At 43.3% G+C, this 15,477-nt stretch overlaps 3 protein-coding genes across 3 annotated transcripts; 1 reads left to right on the top strand and 2 right to left on the bottom strand.

The window, feature by feature from the left end:
• Positions 1–839: 839 nt before the first annotated feature.
• LOC102707897 (beta-1,3-galactosyltransferase 7-like) lies at positions 840–4,558 on the top strand. The gene is made up of 11 exons (XM_006660618.3): positions 840–1,039; positions 1,172–1,268; positions 1,690–1,748; positions 1,848–2,035; positions 2,426–2,489; positions 2,944–3,016; positions 3,150–3,270; positions 3,346–3,433; positions 3,535–3,660; positions 3,751–3,860; positions 3,957–4,558. The coding sequence occupies exons 1-11, from the start codon at positions 936–938 to the stop codon at positions 4,103–4,105; spliced, it is 1,179 nt and encodes a 392-aa protein (XP_006660681.2). The 5' UTR covers positions 840–935; the 3' UTR covers positions 4,106–4,558.
• A 1,856-nt stretch (positions 4,559–6,414) lies between these two features.
• Positions 6,415–8,190, bottom strand: LOC102707613 (aspartic proteinase nepenthesin-1-like). Its single transcript, XM_040527709.1, has one exon. The coding sequence runs from the start codon at positions 8,003–8,005 to the stop codon at positions 6,677–6,679; it is 1,329 nt and encodes a 442-aa protein (XP_040383643.1). The 5' UTR covers positions 8,006–8,190; the 3' UTR covers positions 6,415–6,676.
• Positions 8,191–11,959: 3,769 nt separating this feature from the next.
• Positions 11,960–13,430, bottom strand: LOC102707336 (aspartic proteinase nepenthesin-1-like). The gene has a single exon (XM_006660617.2). The coding sequence runs from the start codon at positions 13,359–13,361 to the stop codon at positions 12,018–12,020; it is 1,344 nt and encodes a 447-aa protein (XP_006660680.2). The 5' UTR covers positions 13,362–13,430; the 3' UTR covers positions 11,960–12,017.
• Between the last annotated feature and the right edge of the window lie 2,047 nt (positions 13,431–15,477).

The following is a 15,477-nucleotide window of genomic DNA, read 5'->3' as shown; positions in this document are numbered from 1 at the left end:
ATCATGTGCTTTGCTATGAGATATATGAATAAATATATGTTAAATATGTTAAAATAATATATGGATATATTTAATTTAGGATACAGATATAGGTTAAATAAGTTAAAATAATGGAGCTGATTGCATATATTATACTCTCTCCGTCCAAAATTAATCATCGTAATCTTGGGGCACCAAGACCAATGAGAGAAATATCTATATATGCTTACGACCTCATTGTTTTACTTATTATAAGCATAAGTAAAAGCATTTATTAATGACTAAAAAATAATTATATGTAAAACTTTTATATACGTGTTCTAATCTAAAATCAAAGACTGAAAATAAAATATAAAAAAGTTTTTAAAATCAACTTCATATTTAAGTTTGAAAATTTAAAGCTTGGCTTGTAAACCAAAGATGGGGCCTTAGCCATTCTTTGATCCTCGTTTATCAATTTTTTTGCTTACCGTCCATGCAAAATTTAATTCATTAGTTATTTATGCATGTAAAAATATTGCTAACAGGTCGATCAAAGGAGGGAGTATAAAATATGTGAGACATATTTGTACTAGTTTTAGTAGCTTCATTAACTCTATAAAGTGCAGTGTTAGACTTTGCTGTTCCAACTTCTAAAGTAAGTATAATAATCATCGTCCGTGGCCGCCCGGTAAAGGAAAGAAAACAGAAGAAAAACAGCCATTTTTCTGTGCTTCGTTTCATACGCGTCTGTGTGGACATAGTATTTTCTGAAGCCATTACCAGTCTTCTGTCTTCTCTTTGTTTCCCTCCACGAGATCTTCGGTTACTTCGAACGACCTTCATAAATCTTGGCTCCTCTCGCTTCTGGTAGGAGAACTAGCAACGCATACGACGACGAGCCCCCTACCTCGGACAGCGAGAGAGAGAGAGAGAGAGAGAGAGAGAGAGAGAGAGACGAGGGAAGGGAGAAGAAGATGAAGCCCAAGAACGGCGGCGCCGCCGCGGAGAGGAGGCTGCTGCCTAGGTGCATATTCCTCTGCGCCTTCAGCTTCGGCCTCGGGATGCTCTTCTCCGACCAGTGAGTCCACATAGATCAGTTCGCCCTCTTCGTGTTGCGATTTCTTGTGTTTTTTGCCGCTACATGATCAGAGCTATGCTCTGGTTTGGTTTGGTTTGGTTTGTAACCGATGGCGCTGGATGTCTCGGTCAGGTTCGGATCGGTGCCGGAGTGGCAGAACCCGGTGGTGGCGCAGCGCCGGCGGCAGGAGAGGGAGATGCTCGTTTCTGAAGACTTTGTTGCCAAGCCGGTAAGGTTGACTAGTCCATGAACCCCTTTGCTTATCGCCATCTTGTTAGGCCGGGTAGTATCGCCACTATCGAAATTTTGATCATCTTGTGGTTTATGTCATGATCCCTGACTGCTTTATATTAAAAAAACTACTTTTTTTTTCCTGTAAAAGCATGGCTTCATTATGATGCAGAAACAGCTGTTTCAACATTTAAGCACTCGCAAGGCACCCCTTGATTCCACCTCTTTTACATGGTAGTGCCTTGTTTGTAATAAAGAAAAAGAAAAAGGCGATTTTTTTTCTTTCTAAGAAAAGGGAAGATAAGTTGTAGCTAGCTGTTTTACATGAATGCGATGCAGAGTAGAATTGATATCTGAATATGAAACTCCTCTGTTCAGTTCCCCTTCTGTATTATTCTTTCTAACACCATTTGTTTCAGAAACCAACTGACTATAGAGACGTGATGGGCGAAGTAACAAAGACTCACGAAGCCATACAGTGCGTTCCATTACGTGGATCTTGGAAAAATGTTCTTATTATGTACTTGCAGATTTGGATCGTCTATTGAGACTAATTAGGATAGCATTTTCTGTTCAGATATCTAGATAAGTCCATCGCCACTCTACAAATGGAGCTGGCAGCTAAGCGCAGCACAAACGAGCTACTTGGCAATGCAGATGGCACAAGCCAGCAAAGGAAGAAGGCTTTTGTAGTTATTGGGATCAACACTGCCTTCAGTAGCAGGAAGCGTCGAGACTCTGTCAGACAGACCTGGATGCCTCAAGGTTCATACTTTTCAATGCAACACATAGTACTGAAAGATATGATTATTTCCTTGCAATTAGCTTTACCGGATTTCTCTCTCGTAGTTAGAAGCCATGCTATATGTTCATTTAACCAAGTAGGATGATTATGCAGTTAACAAGGAAATATAGAAAGAATATACAAGTAGTCAAATTGGATTATTTATCATCATATGAACCTTCCTTTTTTTTTTTTTTGAAAAAAACGCAGTTATACTATACATACCTTTGTCACCTGCACAAAATTTCTGCTAAATTTGAGACTTTTTGACGGATGAATCATTTTACTAGATGGCATTTATGTGTATTTTTCCATGCTCCTGTACTCATTGCTTGTAAGATTAATTGCATGTCGCTCACTGCTATTTTCAGGTGAGAAACTCAAGAAATTGGAAGAGGAAAAGGAAATTATCATCCGATTTATGATAGGACATAGGTAAGATTATCAGCAGTTTGTTTCAATTATTCATAATTCAAAGAAATATTTTCTAAACATCTCTGTTGTAACCTTTCCATTTTAGGAAGAAAATAAGTATGTCATGTGTCCTTCTATTGAGGACTTGTGGTTCTCAGATATTACTGTAGTTAAGTCACTTTGTTCAAACTCAAAAAGACAGATTTTTTTCATTGATTCGTATTATTAAGAGTGATCTGTAGTAACCTAGGAAAAGAAACAGTGAACTAATATCTGGATTTGAAATTTCAGAAGGATCATTAAACTTTTTTTATTTTTATTAGGAAATGAATAGTGTGCATACAAGAGCTTACACTGCGCATAAACCCTTTTGATTCAAAATTCTTGCTGGAGATTTTCATGAAACTTTAGAATTATTGTCAGTACCATGAATATGAATACATCAACTAAATACTATGTTTTTTATGCATTACAGTGCTACGTCAAACAATGTCCTCGATAAAGAGATTGACGCAGAGGATGCTGCTCATCATGATTTTCTTAGGCTGGTATGTTGACATTCTCCAAAGATAGAAACACATCATTCCTTACCTGTTTGAGCTGAACCAAAATCTTCTTTACTGTGATTGGGGCTGTAGTCCATACTAAAGTTTATTCTGCTGCAACCACACATGCATGTAGGACCATGTTGAAGGGTATTTCAAGTTATCTGCCAAGACCAAGATATTCTTTTCCACTGCTGTGGCGTTATGGGATGCTGATTTCTATGTGAAGGTGGACGATGATGTTCATGTCAACCTTGGTAAGCTTTATTATATGCCCTTTGAACTCGATGAGATATTTGCTATTCAGCAATTAACTGACGTGGATGATGCAGGAATGCTAATCACAACCCTTGGCCGGCATAAATTGAAACCCCGGGTTTATATTGGGTGTATGAAATCAGGACCGGTTCTTGCTGACAAGTAAATCTTCTGAAAACAACATAAACCACAACCGGAATTTCCAGTGTATGAAATTTCCTAGACGCTAATATTCATTCCCCTCCTCTGCATCTTTTCATCAGAAACGCAAAATACCACGAGCCTGAGTTCTGGAAGTTTGGCGAAGACGGCAACAAGTACTTCCGACATGCCACTGGGCAGATATATGCCATCTCAAAGGACCTTGCCACATACATCTCGATCAACCGGTAAGTCTAGACAGTGCACATGTTTCTTCAGACAAAATATTCATTTACTGAATTGCTACTGATGCTCTTGTGTTCCACCATACAACCCAGGCCTATATTGCACAAATACGCAAATGAAGATGTTTCGCTTGGCGCATGGTTTATCGGTTTAGACGTGGAGCACATCGATGACAGAGACATGTGCTGCGGAACACCACCAGGTCAGTTTTCTTCAATTACTCTGCATTCCCTGCACCATTCCTGAATATCATTACAGTACAAATCGCTAACATTTGCTTTCTATAACGGACAATCAGACTGCGAATGGAAAGCACAAGCAGGAAATGTTTGCATTGCATCATTCGACTGGAAGTGTAGTGGGGTTTGCAATCCAGTTGAGAGACTAAAATACGTGCACTCAAGATGCAGTGAAGGAGATGATGCAATTTGGAGCGCCTCATTCTGAAGAGACGCTAACAAGTTTTCGCAGCTTCACAGGCTACGAAATGGGTTAATACATTTGTGCAGACAGTAGCAGTCTCCCTGGAGCTCCGAGCTCTACAGATCACAGTGGGAAAGGACAAGATTAGAAGAGATGAAAACATAAACATACATCTGATAAAGGAATTGGCAGGAACCAGGAAGCACAAGTGCACAACTCCCCTTTTCTTTTCGCTTTCTTTGTTAGGATGGATCATTGAAGATATGGGCATGCATTTTCCAGGGGAATGTGGGAATACATGTTGATTTTCACCGTACAGGAAAAAAAGATTACATTAAATTAATTCATTCCTTAGACCTTAGTATGAACTTTGTGAGTGTCTGAATTCTGAACATAGTTTTTTGTTTCTCTGGTTGGACTTTCTTTGACGATCTCAGCATAAGAGTGAGATCCAAACATTGTTCTGTCAACTTTTTAGATTTTGTTTTGGAAGCCTTGGGCTTCAGGCTTCATTCCCTCATCCAAGTTCCAAGTTCTTTGGCTGAGTACTACTATCTGACAATTGACAAGTTGCTACCTCCTCCGTTTCATATCACAGGACATTGTAGTCTTGCTAAGCCAAAACTTCTTTAAATATACGAGTAGAAAACTATAAAAATAATTTCAAAGAAAAATATATTCAATGTTCGATTTAATAAAACTAGTATGTCGGAGATCACGGACAATATTATCCTTTGGTGGTGAGCTCATGCTTCAGTGGTGTTATAGATATTGTACGTTTTTCTATAACTATACCGTCGAATACAACTAACAATATTATCATTCAGTGGTGGGAAGATGATGTGAAGCCCCCAATAAAATTACTTTCTTGGTCATTACTTTTTTACGTTTTGGATAAAGATATAGTTAAACAGTAATTTTCTACAATGATTGATTTAAAAACACAAAAAAATTAATACTTAAATTTGCATTAGAAAGTGCTATCATGATATCATAACATTATTACACTTTATAAACTTATTTAAATATAATTTTGATGTCCAAATATGTACGAGTTTGACCAAACTTTATTAAACATCAAATATTTATAATTGGAGTAGTTACAATTAGGAAAGTCAAGTTTCAACTCGAGCGCATGTGCACTCGTACTTGGATGATACTTAAATGGCTAAAAAACTAGTAACATAAATTACAATGTTATATTCTACTATACAAACATCAGGGCCATCTCTAGAGATTGGAGGCCCATGAGCCGAATGTAAATGGAGGCCCTAAAATACAAATGGAGATGAGATATAAAACGGTGCGGCAAATGTCGGATGGCACAAAACGGTGCAGCAAACGTCGGACGGTTTAGTTGTCACCGACTGGCATGAGCTGAAACTTAGAAATCCGGACCCTTATCGTTTGGCTTTTCCCTAAAAAGCAAAATGACATAGTTGCAAATTAAAAAATAATTTATAAATATAAATTATATATGTGTTCTTAGTAATATAAAAATATTGACTAAAAAAATAAACTACACTAAAGGCCTCAAACTTTTGCATTAAGGTTGGAATTTTAATTTTTGATTGATAAACATAAATAAAAGGGAAAAAATGAAGCTGGCTAAACCTTTATGGTAGATTTTGGGCCCCTTCGGTTTATGCGGACATGAGGGCCTTGGACGGCCGTGACAAACATGCAAAAATAAATTTAATCTATACATTTTAGTAAGGGCAAAATCACAAACCGTAAAAGAGGAGTACAAAATCACAATTGCATATGAAAGTAGGGGTAAAAACATAATTGTCCCTTATACACAAACTTTGTTATGAATATATAATAATCATTTTTATAGAGTTTTTTTACCGTCATTGAAAAAGTGCGTCAATGTAACACACTTTTTACACTTAAAGGGTGATACATTGAGGTATATTGTATCTTGAGATACCAAAAATTTATACTAAAATTCTTGCTGTCTTGAGATACTTTTTAAGAATGATAAAAAAGCTTATTTTTATATGGGATGTGTATATTAAATTTAGTTCTAAATATATATATGTGAAGTGATAAAAAAGCTCATTTTCATATTATTTTGTACTCTCTATTGTTTGATAAATAAATATTTGTTTTTATGAAAAATACTCTCTATGATACATCTATACACATTTTCCTAGTGCTTTCTCTAAATATTTTAGAAATTATTAATAGTAAAAGTTTTAGAACTTTATGTAAAACGAAAAGAATTATGCAACCGGAGGGAGGGACCCTTTAGCTGAAATGAAAACAAGTGCAAGTGCCGTGCAGTTTTAAAAATCCAGTTCCTTACCACAGTAGCCAATTTTCGGAGAGGTAATTGGTCTAACAATCATTGTTTGAATTTGAATTCAAGCATTTGCATTTAAAGTTTCTTGGGTAACCCCTGTATTCATACGTGCATGAAGGGATTCGGTTATGAGTTTGTGCGCTCGTCGCTCTTGATAGAAACAGGGCAGGTTACAGGTCAGCCACTCGGCGTTTGATGCCCGTTGGATGCATCTCGGACGGCGCAGAAAAAAAGGGTGAGTAGGGAAAAAAAATAACTACAGTAATTTTCAGTTGACACGTGTGCTCTCAGCACTCCACGGGAGCGAACGACAACGTCTCCCGCTCAAGGTCGTACAGCACGCGCATGTCCTGCTGCACGAAGTTGCCGATCGTCGCGCCGTCGTCGCCGGAGTCGGCGAGGAGGATGCACAGGTGGCCCCTCCGGTGGTCCTCCAGGACGTAGTTCTGCCGCGGCAGGTCGAGGGCCGCGCCCTCGAAGTGGAACGTCATCCTCGGCACCACCACCTGCGAGACGAGCCTCCCGGCCGTCACCGGCGCCGCGAAGCACACGCCGTCGTCCGGGCTGCTGCCGTTCGCGAACGGCAGCCTAAGCTGCGAGCGGAAGGTCCGCACCACCTCGGCGAGCACCGCGGCCGGGAACAGCGTGAGCGCCGTGCCGGAGTCGATGATCACCCCGCCCGAGCCGTCGGAGCTGAGGGCGAACGCCGACGCCGGTATCCGCAGCCGCCTGGCGCCGACCGTCACGCCGGTGAACGCGACGTAGTAGAAGGTCGGGTTCTGGCGGCTCTGCAGGAGCGGCGTGGTCTGGACGGGGCCCGTGGCGTCGTCGAAGAGGCCGTCGTCGGCGAGGGACCCGAACACGAGGGTGCTCTTCTTGCTGCTGGCGTAGGGCGTGAGGCAGTAGGAGAATCGCCGGATGGAGAGCTGCGACACGAGCGACAGCGGGTCGCGGCCGAAGCCGACTATGCCGGAGGCGTTGTTCAGGCTTCCGACGTTCATCGTGCCGCAGCCGAACCCGAGCGGCACGGTCTGCCTCCCGCCGGACGACGACGTGAAGGTGAACCGCTCGGTGGCGTAGTACCCCAGCGTCGTCGTCCCGTCGCCGTAGCTGTACCGGTAGGTGCAGGCGTCTGGCCTCGTGCAGCCGTGGTGCAGGATGTCGCCGCAGAGCTGGCCTGTGCACCGCATGGGCTCGTACGACGACGACATCCCGGGGGAGAACAGCGGGTCGGGCTGCCTGAGGCAGGCCGTGCAGGTGTCGCACTGCGTCCAGATGAGGTCGCTGCCGGTGTCCAGCAGCACCGAGATGGGCTGCGGCGGCGTGCCGACGGCGAGGTCGAGCACGTACTCGAGGTCACCGGAGGGGCGCACCGGCACGCCAGCAGGCCGCCGCTGCGCGCTCCTGCCGTAAAACCCACCGCCGTTCCTCACCACGGACAGCGCCGCCGCCCTCGCCTTACTCCGCTGCATGGCGCGCCGGATCAGCTCCTGCTTCGGCAACTCCTTCCCGGCGTCGACATGCGTCAGGTCGACACGGATATCGCCGGCGCCGAAAGCCGCCTCGGCCACGGAACAAGCAATCAGCACGAGCACCACCGAGACTAACCTCTGCATGTTTATCTCCCTAAACCAAAACGCCGCGCTAATCACCTCGTCTGCTCGTGCACACGAGTAACCTATATATATATACCCACCACACAAACCGTGGCGAGAGATTCTACAGAAATATTCTTGCACCGTCCCGTCGCGAACGCATCGGGCGCAAAGCCGCGCACGAAAGCAACGGCGAAAGGAGTTGAAGGAGCCGCGAGGCTTTACAAAATTCCTTCCCGCACGGCGGTTTTTCTCGCACCAAAGGCAACGCTCTTGGGGCAGGCATCCGCGCCGTGTGGAGCGAGCAGGACGCAGGTGTAGGCGACCTGCAACTCACCGGCCGTGAAAAAAATGCCGCGGCCACTGCACACCGCGGATCTCGCGGCTAGGGTTCTTGATGTGACCGCCGAATTCTGAGGCGAATCCTGCACATTTTAGCTAGGCCTTCCGGTGAAAAGAGCTCGGCGCGTAGCCAGCAATGCTGGATTCTTGCAAAGGCCAAATATTCTAATTCTGAAGCCAGCAAAGCTAGGCATTCCGAAAGATTAATTGATGGCCGGATCTAATTCGGACCTAATCTAATCTTTTCATCAGCACACAAAGTTACAATAATCGAATTCGGATCCAAGCACGAATGCATGATCAGATCGTCCGCAGTTGACTCGAGTGAATTAATTGGAGATGACATTTCAGGTTAACTGGGGTCATATGCCTGGCTTGCAGCCTACTGAACTGGAGCACTGGACAGGGGAGAGAGCATACGTGGGTGCGAGTGCAGAATGGCCGATGAAATGCCGTCCCATTTCATCTGCACCATTATTTGGGCTTGGTTCGCCACAGAATTATGCCTTCCTTTGCATAGTGGAATGTTGCTTGGTGTGTGTGATGTTGATGTAACGCGTGACCGAGAATGAGAATGTGTGCTGCATGCAATTTTGGAGTATTATTAGTCACAACGGACGTGAGGTACTCAGGTACGCGGCGGCGAGCAACGAGAGGAACGGCACCGGCCGGCCACCGGCTAAGTTAGCCATGGAAGATTTTTTGACTCTTGGCACAAGGAAGCGCCATCAGGTTACTTTAGAGCTCAAGAAGCTTCAGATTCAAAGGCTCTACACTTCCAGATCGACTGTAAGGAGGATGCCAACAAGTGCAATTTTATCATTCTTGACAAGTTACCAAATAATTTTATTATTCTTGATAAGTTATATGGAGCTATGTGTAAAACTGATACCACTTGAAAAGGTTTTGATTTTCTCAGCTTAAAAATATAGACTGAAACAAAAATTTTGATATCTGCATATTAAGAATATAGACTGAAGAAACTTTTGATTTTCTCAGATAAAATATAGACTGAAACAACATTTTGATATAAGAATATAGACTGAAACAAAAATGTTTTGATTTCTTCATATTAAGAATTGTAGGACTGATCAGGCACTGTTGACTACTACTCTTCAGTAATCCTATCCGTTAACCTATTAACGACCTTTTGTGCTGATGCCTAGTTGATATATGGCACCTCACTCTACTTATACTTGCCAACCTAGCTCTGAATATTAAATGATAAATATTATTAAATTTTTAATGTAAAATTTTAATATCTCAACACATCTAGCACCTAACAATGGTATCTCGAGTTACCGTCTTAATGGTAAAAAAAGCTTACTAAATACAACAATGTGTAAAATACATCATATGCATAGATTTGGATTGATTTCTATTATAGTTTGAAAAAAATGCTGTTGTCCTTGCTTACAAACGAGGATTCAAGGTTTTGTTGCGTTGCCTGTCCTCACGTGAAAATATGCCTCATGGGCTTGGAACGACAGTATAGTGGGTACTGGGTTCAAAGGTTTTTGCGTTGCACGAGCACGGCCGGCCCATTTAGGTGAGTCATCAATGTTCAAATCGAGCCCACTATTTCACTTTTGATTGATCACATGTTATGAATATTCATACATTCATCTAGTCTGGTCATAAATAGTGATTGTCACTCACTGTTATTTCAGTGTTAATTTAAGAACAACATAACATGATGCATAATTAACTAGTCTGTGAGAATATGCGGTAGCCTCGTCTATTTGCTTATGCTTATAAGCCAATTTTTAGAACTCAAATTTAGAGTTGATTTTGAAGTTTTTTTTCATCATAGTTTATTTTCTAGTCTTTATTTTAGATTATTAAAAATATATATAATTTTTTTAATCCATAAATTGTTTTTAAATTGTGAGCATGTCGTTTTGCTTATGCTTAATATCTATACTCCTATAAAAAGGAGTAGTGTTGTCGGTGGGTGGTGGTGAATCTACCACCTATCTCACCACCAAACCTCTCAAATTTTTAAAAATAAAAAATAATTGAGACATATATATGAAACAATTTTTATTAACTCTATTTTAATAAAATATTAATGATAATTTTTAATAAATTTCTGTTGCAACACACGGGTAATATGTTGTATACTAAACGATGAGCAGCTAGGCTACGGATTAGTCTTACTTAGCACAAAATGAAGAACCTTTTATAGTGTTTGGGAGGTAGAAAAGGTATGCATACACCCAGAAGGATTAATCTTGACAGTCAATAAAATTCTCGAACAAAAAATTATTCATAAATAGGTGTCCACAATCGAAAAAACTAATTCACAAAGAGGTGCCCACAATTCAGCAACAGAAACTGAAGCGAAATCTCATAAGCATCTCTGCCACTAAGGAACGAGACAGACAACACAGGCTAACATTCAGGACCAACTAACAATTAAGAATACGCTAAAAGCTGCAATGCGAAGACCGTTGATTCAACTGATGCACGACAACGCTTTCCAGTGGTTCACTTTGCAAGTTTGGACATGAACCTCTTCTTTGCCCTTACCTGAAAAATCGGATGGGAATTTATAAAAAAAACATCAAACATAGGATTGAAGCATAACTGACATTGAGTACAGTAAAAATTAACGATTTTGCTACATACCTATCGTCTATCGAGTGATGTGAAGTAAACGAAAATTTAGAATCCCCACAATTGAAATACCACATACAGTCAAAACATACTACCTCCATTCCATAATAACTCCATTTTTCGTTTTTCCATAATAACTTCATGCCCAACATTTGACCATTCGTCTTATTTGAAAATTTTCTATAAAAACTTTAAAAAATTAGTCATGCATAAAGTACTATTCATATTTTATCATCTAGTAACAACAAAAATATTAATCGCAAAAAAAATTTCAAATAAGATGAAGAGTCAAAACATTACATCTAAAAACTGAAAAATAATCTTATTTCGGGACGGAGGTAGTAGCAGTTAGAGCAGGTACAATAGCAGGCTATAAGTCGGCTGCAATTATATTTTAATAAGATATTAGATGAAATAAAAGAGCAGTGGGCTACAAATTTATAGCCAGTTGCAGCATAAACTCCAAGACACAAGGTGTGTATGACAGGTGAGACATAGTAGTATATTTTTTGTAGCTAACTATTATATGAATCGACTATTAGATTGACTATAGATGAATTGGAGCTAGTAGTTAGCTATACTATTGAACTTGCTCTTAAGCAGAGCACTCTGATGACTGAATCAAACCATCTAAAAAATACTGCAGTATAGTCAAAAGCAGAGCATCACAAACTGATCAGACCAATGGCAATTCCAAAACGGACTAAACCATGTCACTGCTCAGTTGTCAATTGTTCTTGTTTGTTATTCCAGTGTACATACTACTAATTGATACACACAAGCTCAACTAACTTTCTGATCAAGCACTAATGCAATGAAAATTTCATGGTGAAAACCATACACAAAGGAATCAGATAGTTGCTGGATTATTAGTACGCTACTGCAGCTGTGGTTGAGAAGGGACATAACCGAACATCCTAAGGACTCCTTTGTAACAAGGGAATCTCACATGAATTTTATAGGATTTGTATAAAAATCCTACAAAATTCATGTGTTCCGAAGGAGTCCTAAACCTAACCCTCCCTGATACGAGATCTTGAAGCAAATCGACGTAAGGGAGAAGAGCTTAAGACTAGATGAGGCTGCAAGGCGCGGGGACGAATGACAGGAGGCTGTTCTCGAGGTCGTAGAGCACGCGGAAGTTCTGCTGCTGGAAGCTGCCGATGAGGGAGCCGTCGTTCGACGGCAGCATCGCCAGGCACAGGTTCCCCGTGCCGCCGTCGATCGCCATGTAGTTCTCCAGCGGCAGCTTCATGTCTGCCCCGTCGAAGTGGAGCACCAGCTCCGGCAGCGTCACCATCCGGCGCGGCGGCGGCGGCCACTTGAAGCAAGTGTCGAAGGTGTCCGTCGCCGTGGCGTTCGCCCTGGGCAGCCCGACCCACGCCACGAACGCCTCCTGCAGCATCGCGTACGCCGGCTGCGCCAGGAACGTGAAGCTCGTGCCTGAGTCGATGGCGACCCCGCCCGTGCCGTCGGTGTCGTTGATGGCGAACACCGACGGGTCGATGGGCAGCAGCTCGTCGGCGACGCTGATGCCCGTCATGTTCAGGAAGTACATGGTCGGCAGCGCCGGGTTGACGATGAACGGCGTGGACTGCACCGGTCCGCTGCTGCTCGTGTTGGTGCTGTTGAGCGTGGCATACGCGCCGAAGTAGAGCCGGCTCGTCGCCGGCGACATGAAGGAGGTGAGGCAGTAGGAGAACCTGTGCGAGCCGAGCTGGCTCACCAGCGACAGCGGTCCCCGGCCAAAGCCGACCATGCCGGAGCTGTTGAAGAGCGTGCCGGCGTTCATGTTCCCGCAGCCGAACGTGACCCTCGGCACGGTGACCCGCGTCGTGTTGGTGCCGAACGTGAACTTCTCGTTCGCGAGGACGCCGGCGGTGGACGCGCTGTCGCCGTAGAAGGCCTGGTAGACGCACACGTTCTGGAAGCACATCGGGGAGTAGAGCGCCTGGCACATCGGGGAGGAGCACGCCAGCGTCACGTACGACGGCGACTTCGCCGGCTCGAAGTAGGGCGTCGGCTGCTCCACGCAGAGCAGGCACGGCGCGCACTGCGTCCAGATGAGGTCGCTGCCGGTGTCGACCATGGCCGTGAAGTACCGCGGCGGCGTGCCAATGCCCACGTCCATCAGGTACTCCCCCTCGCTGAACCGCAGCAGGATGCGCGCCGCGGTGATCGCGTCCGCCGCCTTCGCCGCCGCCAGCGACTGCAGCGCCGTCACGCGGGCTCTGCTCCGCGCAACGGCCCGGGACAGCAGCTCCGCCTTCGTGTACCCCCCGCGCGCGTCGACGTGGGTAAGCGTCGCCTCGAATCCGAATCCGCCACCGGAATGCGCCGCCGCGGCATCCATGGAAAGAACCACCACTGTTGGCAGCAGCAAGACGAGCAAGAACGCCGCCGCCATGCCTGCCATTTCGAAGCAGCAGCACAGAGCGTATCACAGCAGCAATGCTACTACCCTACTCCCCCTACCTTGAACGGGATGTAGTGACCTACAAGGCTTGTTGGATTTGCGTTTTATACCGTGTCCATGCACAGGTGTAGGACAAGGACTCGACACTGACCCTGGAGACATGAAACTTTGCTTGTGCCTGACCGAACCGATGAAATTAATACGGGCATGCCGAGCAGCTAACGTAGAGCAGTAGACTATGGTGTGGTTTGGCCATGGAGCAGAGAATGTGAGCATCGAAACGAGGGGAGCTTTACGATGATGCATTTCGGTAATCAGTATTATTCAGACTCTCCGTCCCTTCCAATCAACGCAACCTAGTGTAGGAGACTTGGAGATCTGTGTTGCAACCGTGTGTTTATTTCGCCTATCGAAGTTCTTCTCATATTTATATCCAGTAGCAAGCTGCGAACCTACAAGTCATACAACCCTGAAATATGAACCAAAAGAATGGATGCAAGATCTGAAATCTCGGTTCACAAGTCAGAACCCAACCGGAAAGAAAACTGCACCTTGGGCGCGTTCCCAACTGCTACATGCAGCTTGGCTAATTAGCCTACGTAAAACAAAGAAAATCAATAACATATGATTAATTAAATATTATCTATTGTAAACTTAAAAAATAAATTAATATGATTTTTTAAAACTAATTTCATGTAAATTTACTCTGTAAGCACACACCATTTAACATTTCGAGATGCATGCGCACGAAAAAGAGTAGAAAATTAGCCTCCATTTGCGTTTGCCAAAGCGCCCATTGCTATAACCCAAAGGCATAGTAACATTCATCTAAAAGTTTATGTTTTATATATCTACAAGAGTAATTTTATAGTCCTAGAATAGGTACCGAAAGATACAAAAATTTTAGTGTAAAATTTAATACCTTATAGTACCTAGTTACTGAGAAGTACCAAAATTTTACATTAAAAATTTGGTTCATTCTCAAGTACTGTATTGCTGTATCAAGAATCATAAGCTCAAAAGAATGTCACGTTCTAGTCGAGGACCAACAAACTATTGCGTACAAACGCAAGTTCAGGTGGCAGAAGTACCAACGGCAGCAGCTCGACAAAGTTCGAAATGGACGCTGATTCAACCAAGAGTATTTTTTCTAAAGCATTTTTTATATTCTTGAGGATGTATCATAAGGTACCACTGTTTTCTATATAAAATTTGATACCTTCTAGTATCTAAGATAACAAGAAATACTAAACTTTACCTAGAAAACAGTGATACTTTCTCAAGGATAGAAAAAATGCTGTTCAACCAACGGAAGGGTTTGTATGGGAGCCCAGGCCATGTGCAGCAGCCAACGAAACGGGGGCCTCCGGGATCAGTTCCATCTCCATCGGAGTTAAAACGAGCTTCCGTTACCGATCTCTGCGCAGATTTCCGCTTTCTTCTCCCCTCTCGGTTGCTGCGACCCAAGAGTGATGGGCAAGGCAGCTGGCCATCGCCAACTTGGTGTACACCCCGGAGAGGAGCCCATGGCACAAGCAGCAACAGGAAGGGCTCCAACACTCTAGCTCTAGTGCTGCTGCTGAAAGGGGTGGATGCAAGATTTGGATGGAAGGGGCTCATCGCCTTCTTCTTCTTTCAGTCCCTTCTTCTTCTTCCATATTTCACGGGGAATTAGCGTGTAGGGGATTGGAGCCCCCACGCTGAATCCGTCACGTCTGCTGCTGATGCAGGAGAGTGTTCATTGTTCCGACTCCATAGTGCAGCTGTGCAGGCCAAGCTATAGTCATGTTCGGATTCCAAATGTGCAGGCTACCCTTGGCCTGCTATGCGCTGAAAGGCCTCCATGCTAATTGGGCTGTCAGATGGTACTTTCAAACTGTTCACATTTCAGCCTTCTTCAGCCCTCACAAAGGCCGTGCTCGTTTGCCCCTGCTAAGTTAACTTACCTCTCGTTTTCAGTGCACACGTTTTCCGAAACTGCTAAACAGTATATTTTTTATAAAAAATTTCTATAAAAAATTTATTTTAAAAATCATATTAATCCATTTTATATTTTTTAATAATTAATAATTAATTAATAATTTACTAATTTATTACTACATTTTCTATGCCAGGG

This window comes from Oryza brachyantha, chromosome 9, assembly GCF_000231095.2.
Source record: "Oryza brachyantha chromosome 9, ObraRS2, whole genome shotgun sequence".
NCBI classification, from domain to species: Eukaryota; Viridiplantae; Streptophyta; class Magnoliopsida; order Poales; family Poaceae; genus Oryza; species Oryza brachyantha.
Note: the sequence above shows the minus strand (reverse complement) of the source record. Positions and strands in the feature narration are given on the sequence as shown.

Coding starts and splice junctions, on each gene's coding strand:
- LOC102707336 (XM_006660617.2), bottom strand. CDS start 13,361: ATGGCAGGCATGGCGGCGGCGTTCTTGCTCGTCTTGCTGCTGCCAACA.
- LOC102707613 (XM_040527709.1), bottom strand. CDS start 8,005: ATGCAGAGGTTAGTCTCGGTGGTGCTCGTGCTGATTGCTTGTTCCGTG.
- LOC102707897 (XM_006660618.3), top strand. CDS start 936: ATGAAGCCCAAGAACGGCGGCGCCGCCGCGGAGAGGAGGCTGCTGCCT. Junction 3,271..3,345: donor TGATGTTCATGTCAACCTTG/GTAAGCTTTATT, acceptor TGGATGATGCAG/GAATGCTAATCACAACCCTT. Junction 3,434..3,534: donor GGACCGGTTCTTGCTGACAA/GTAAATCTTCTG, acceptor TCTTTTCATCAG/AAACGCAAAATACCACGAGC.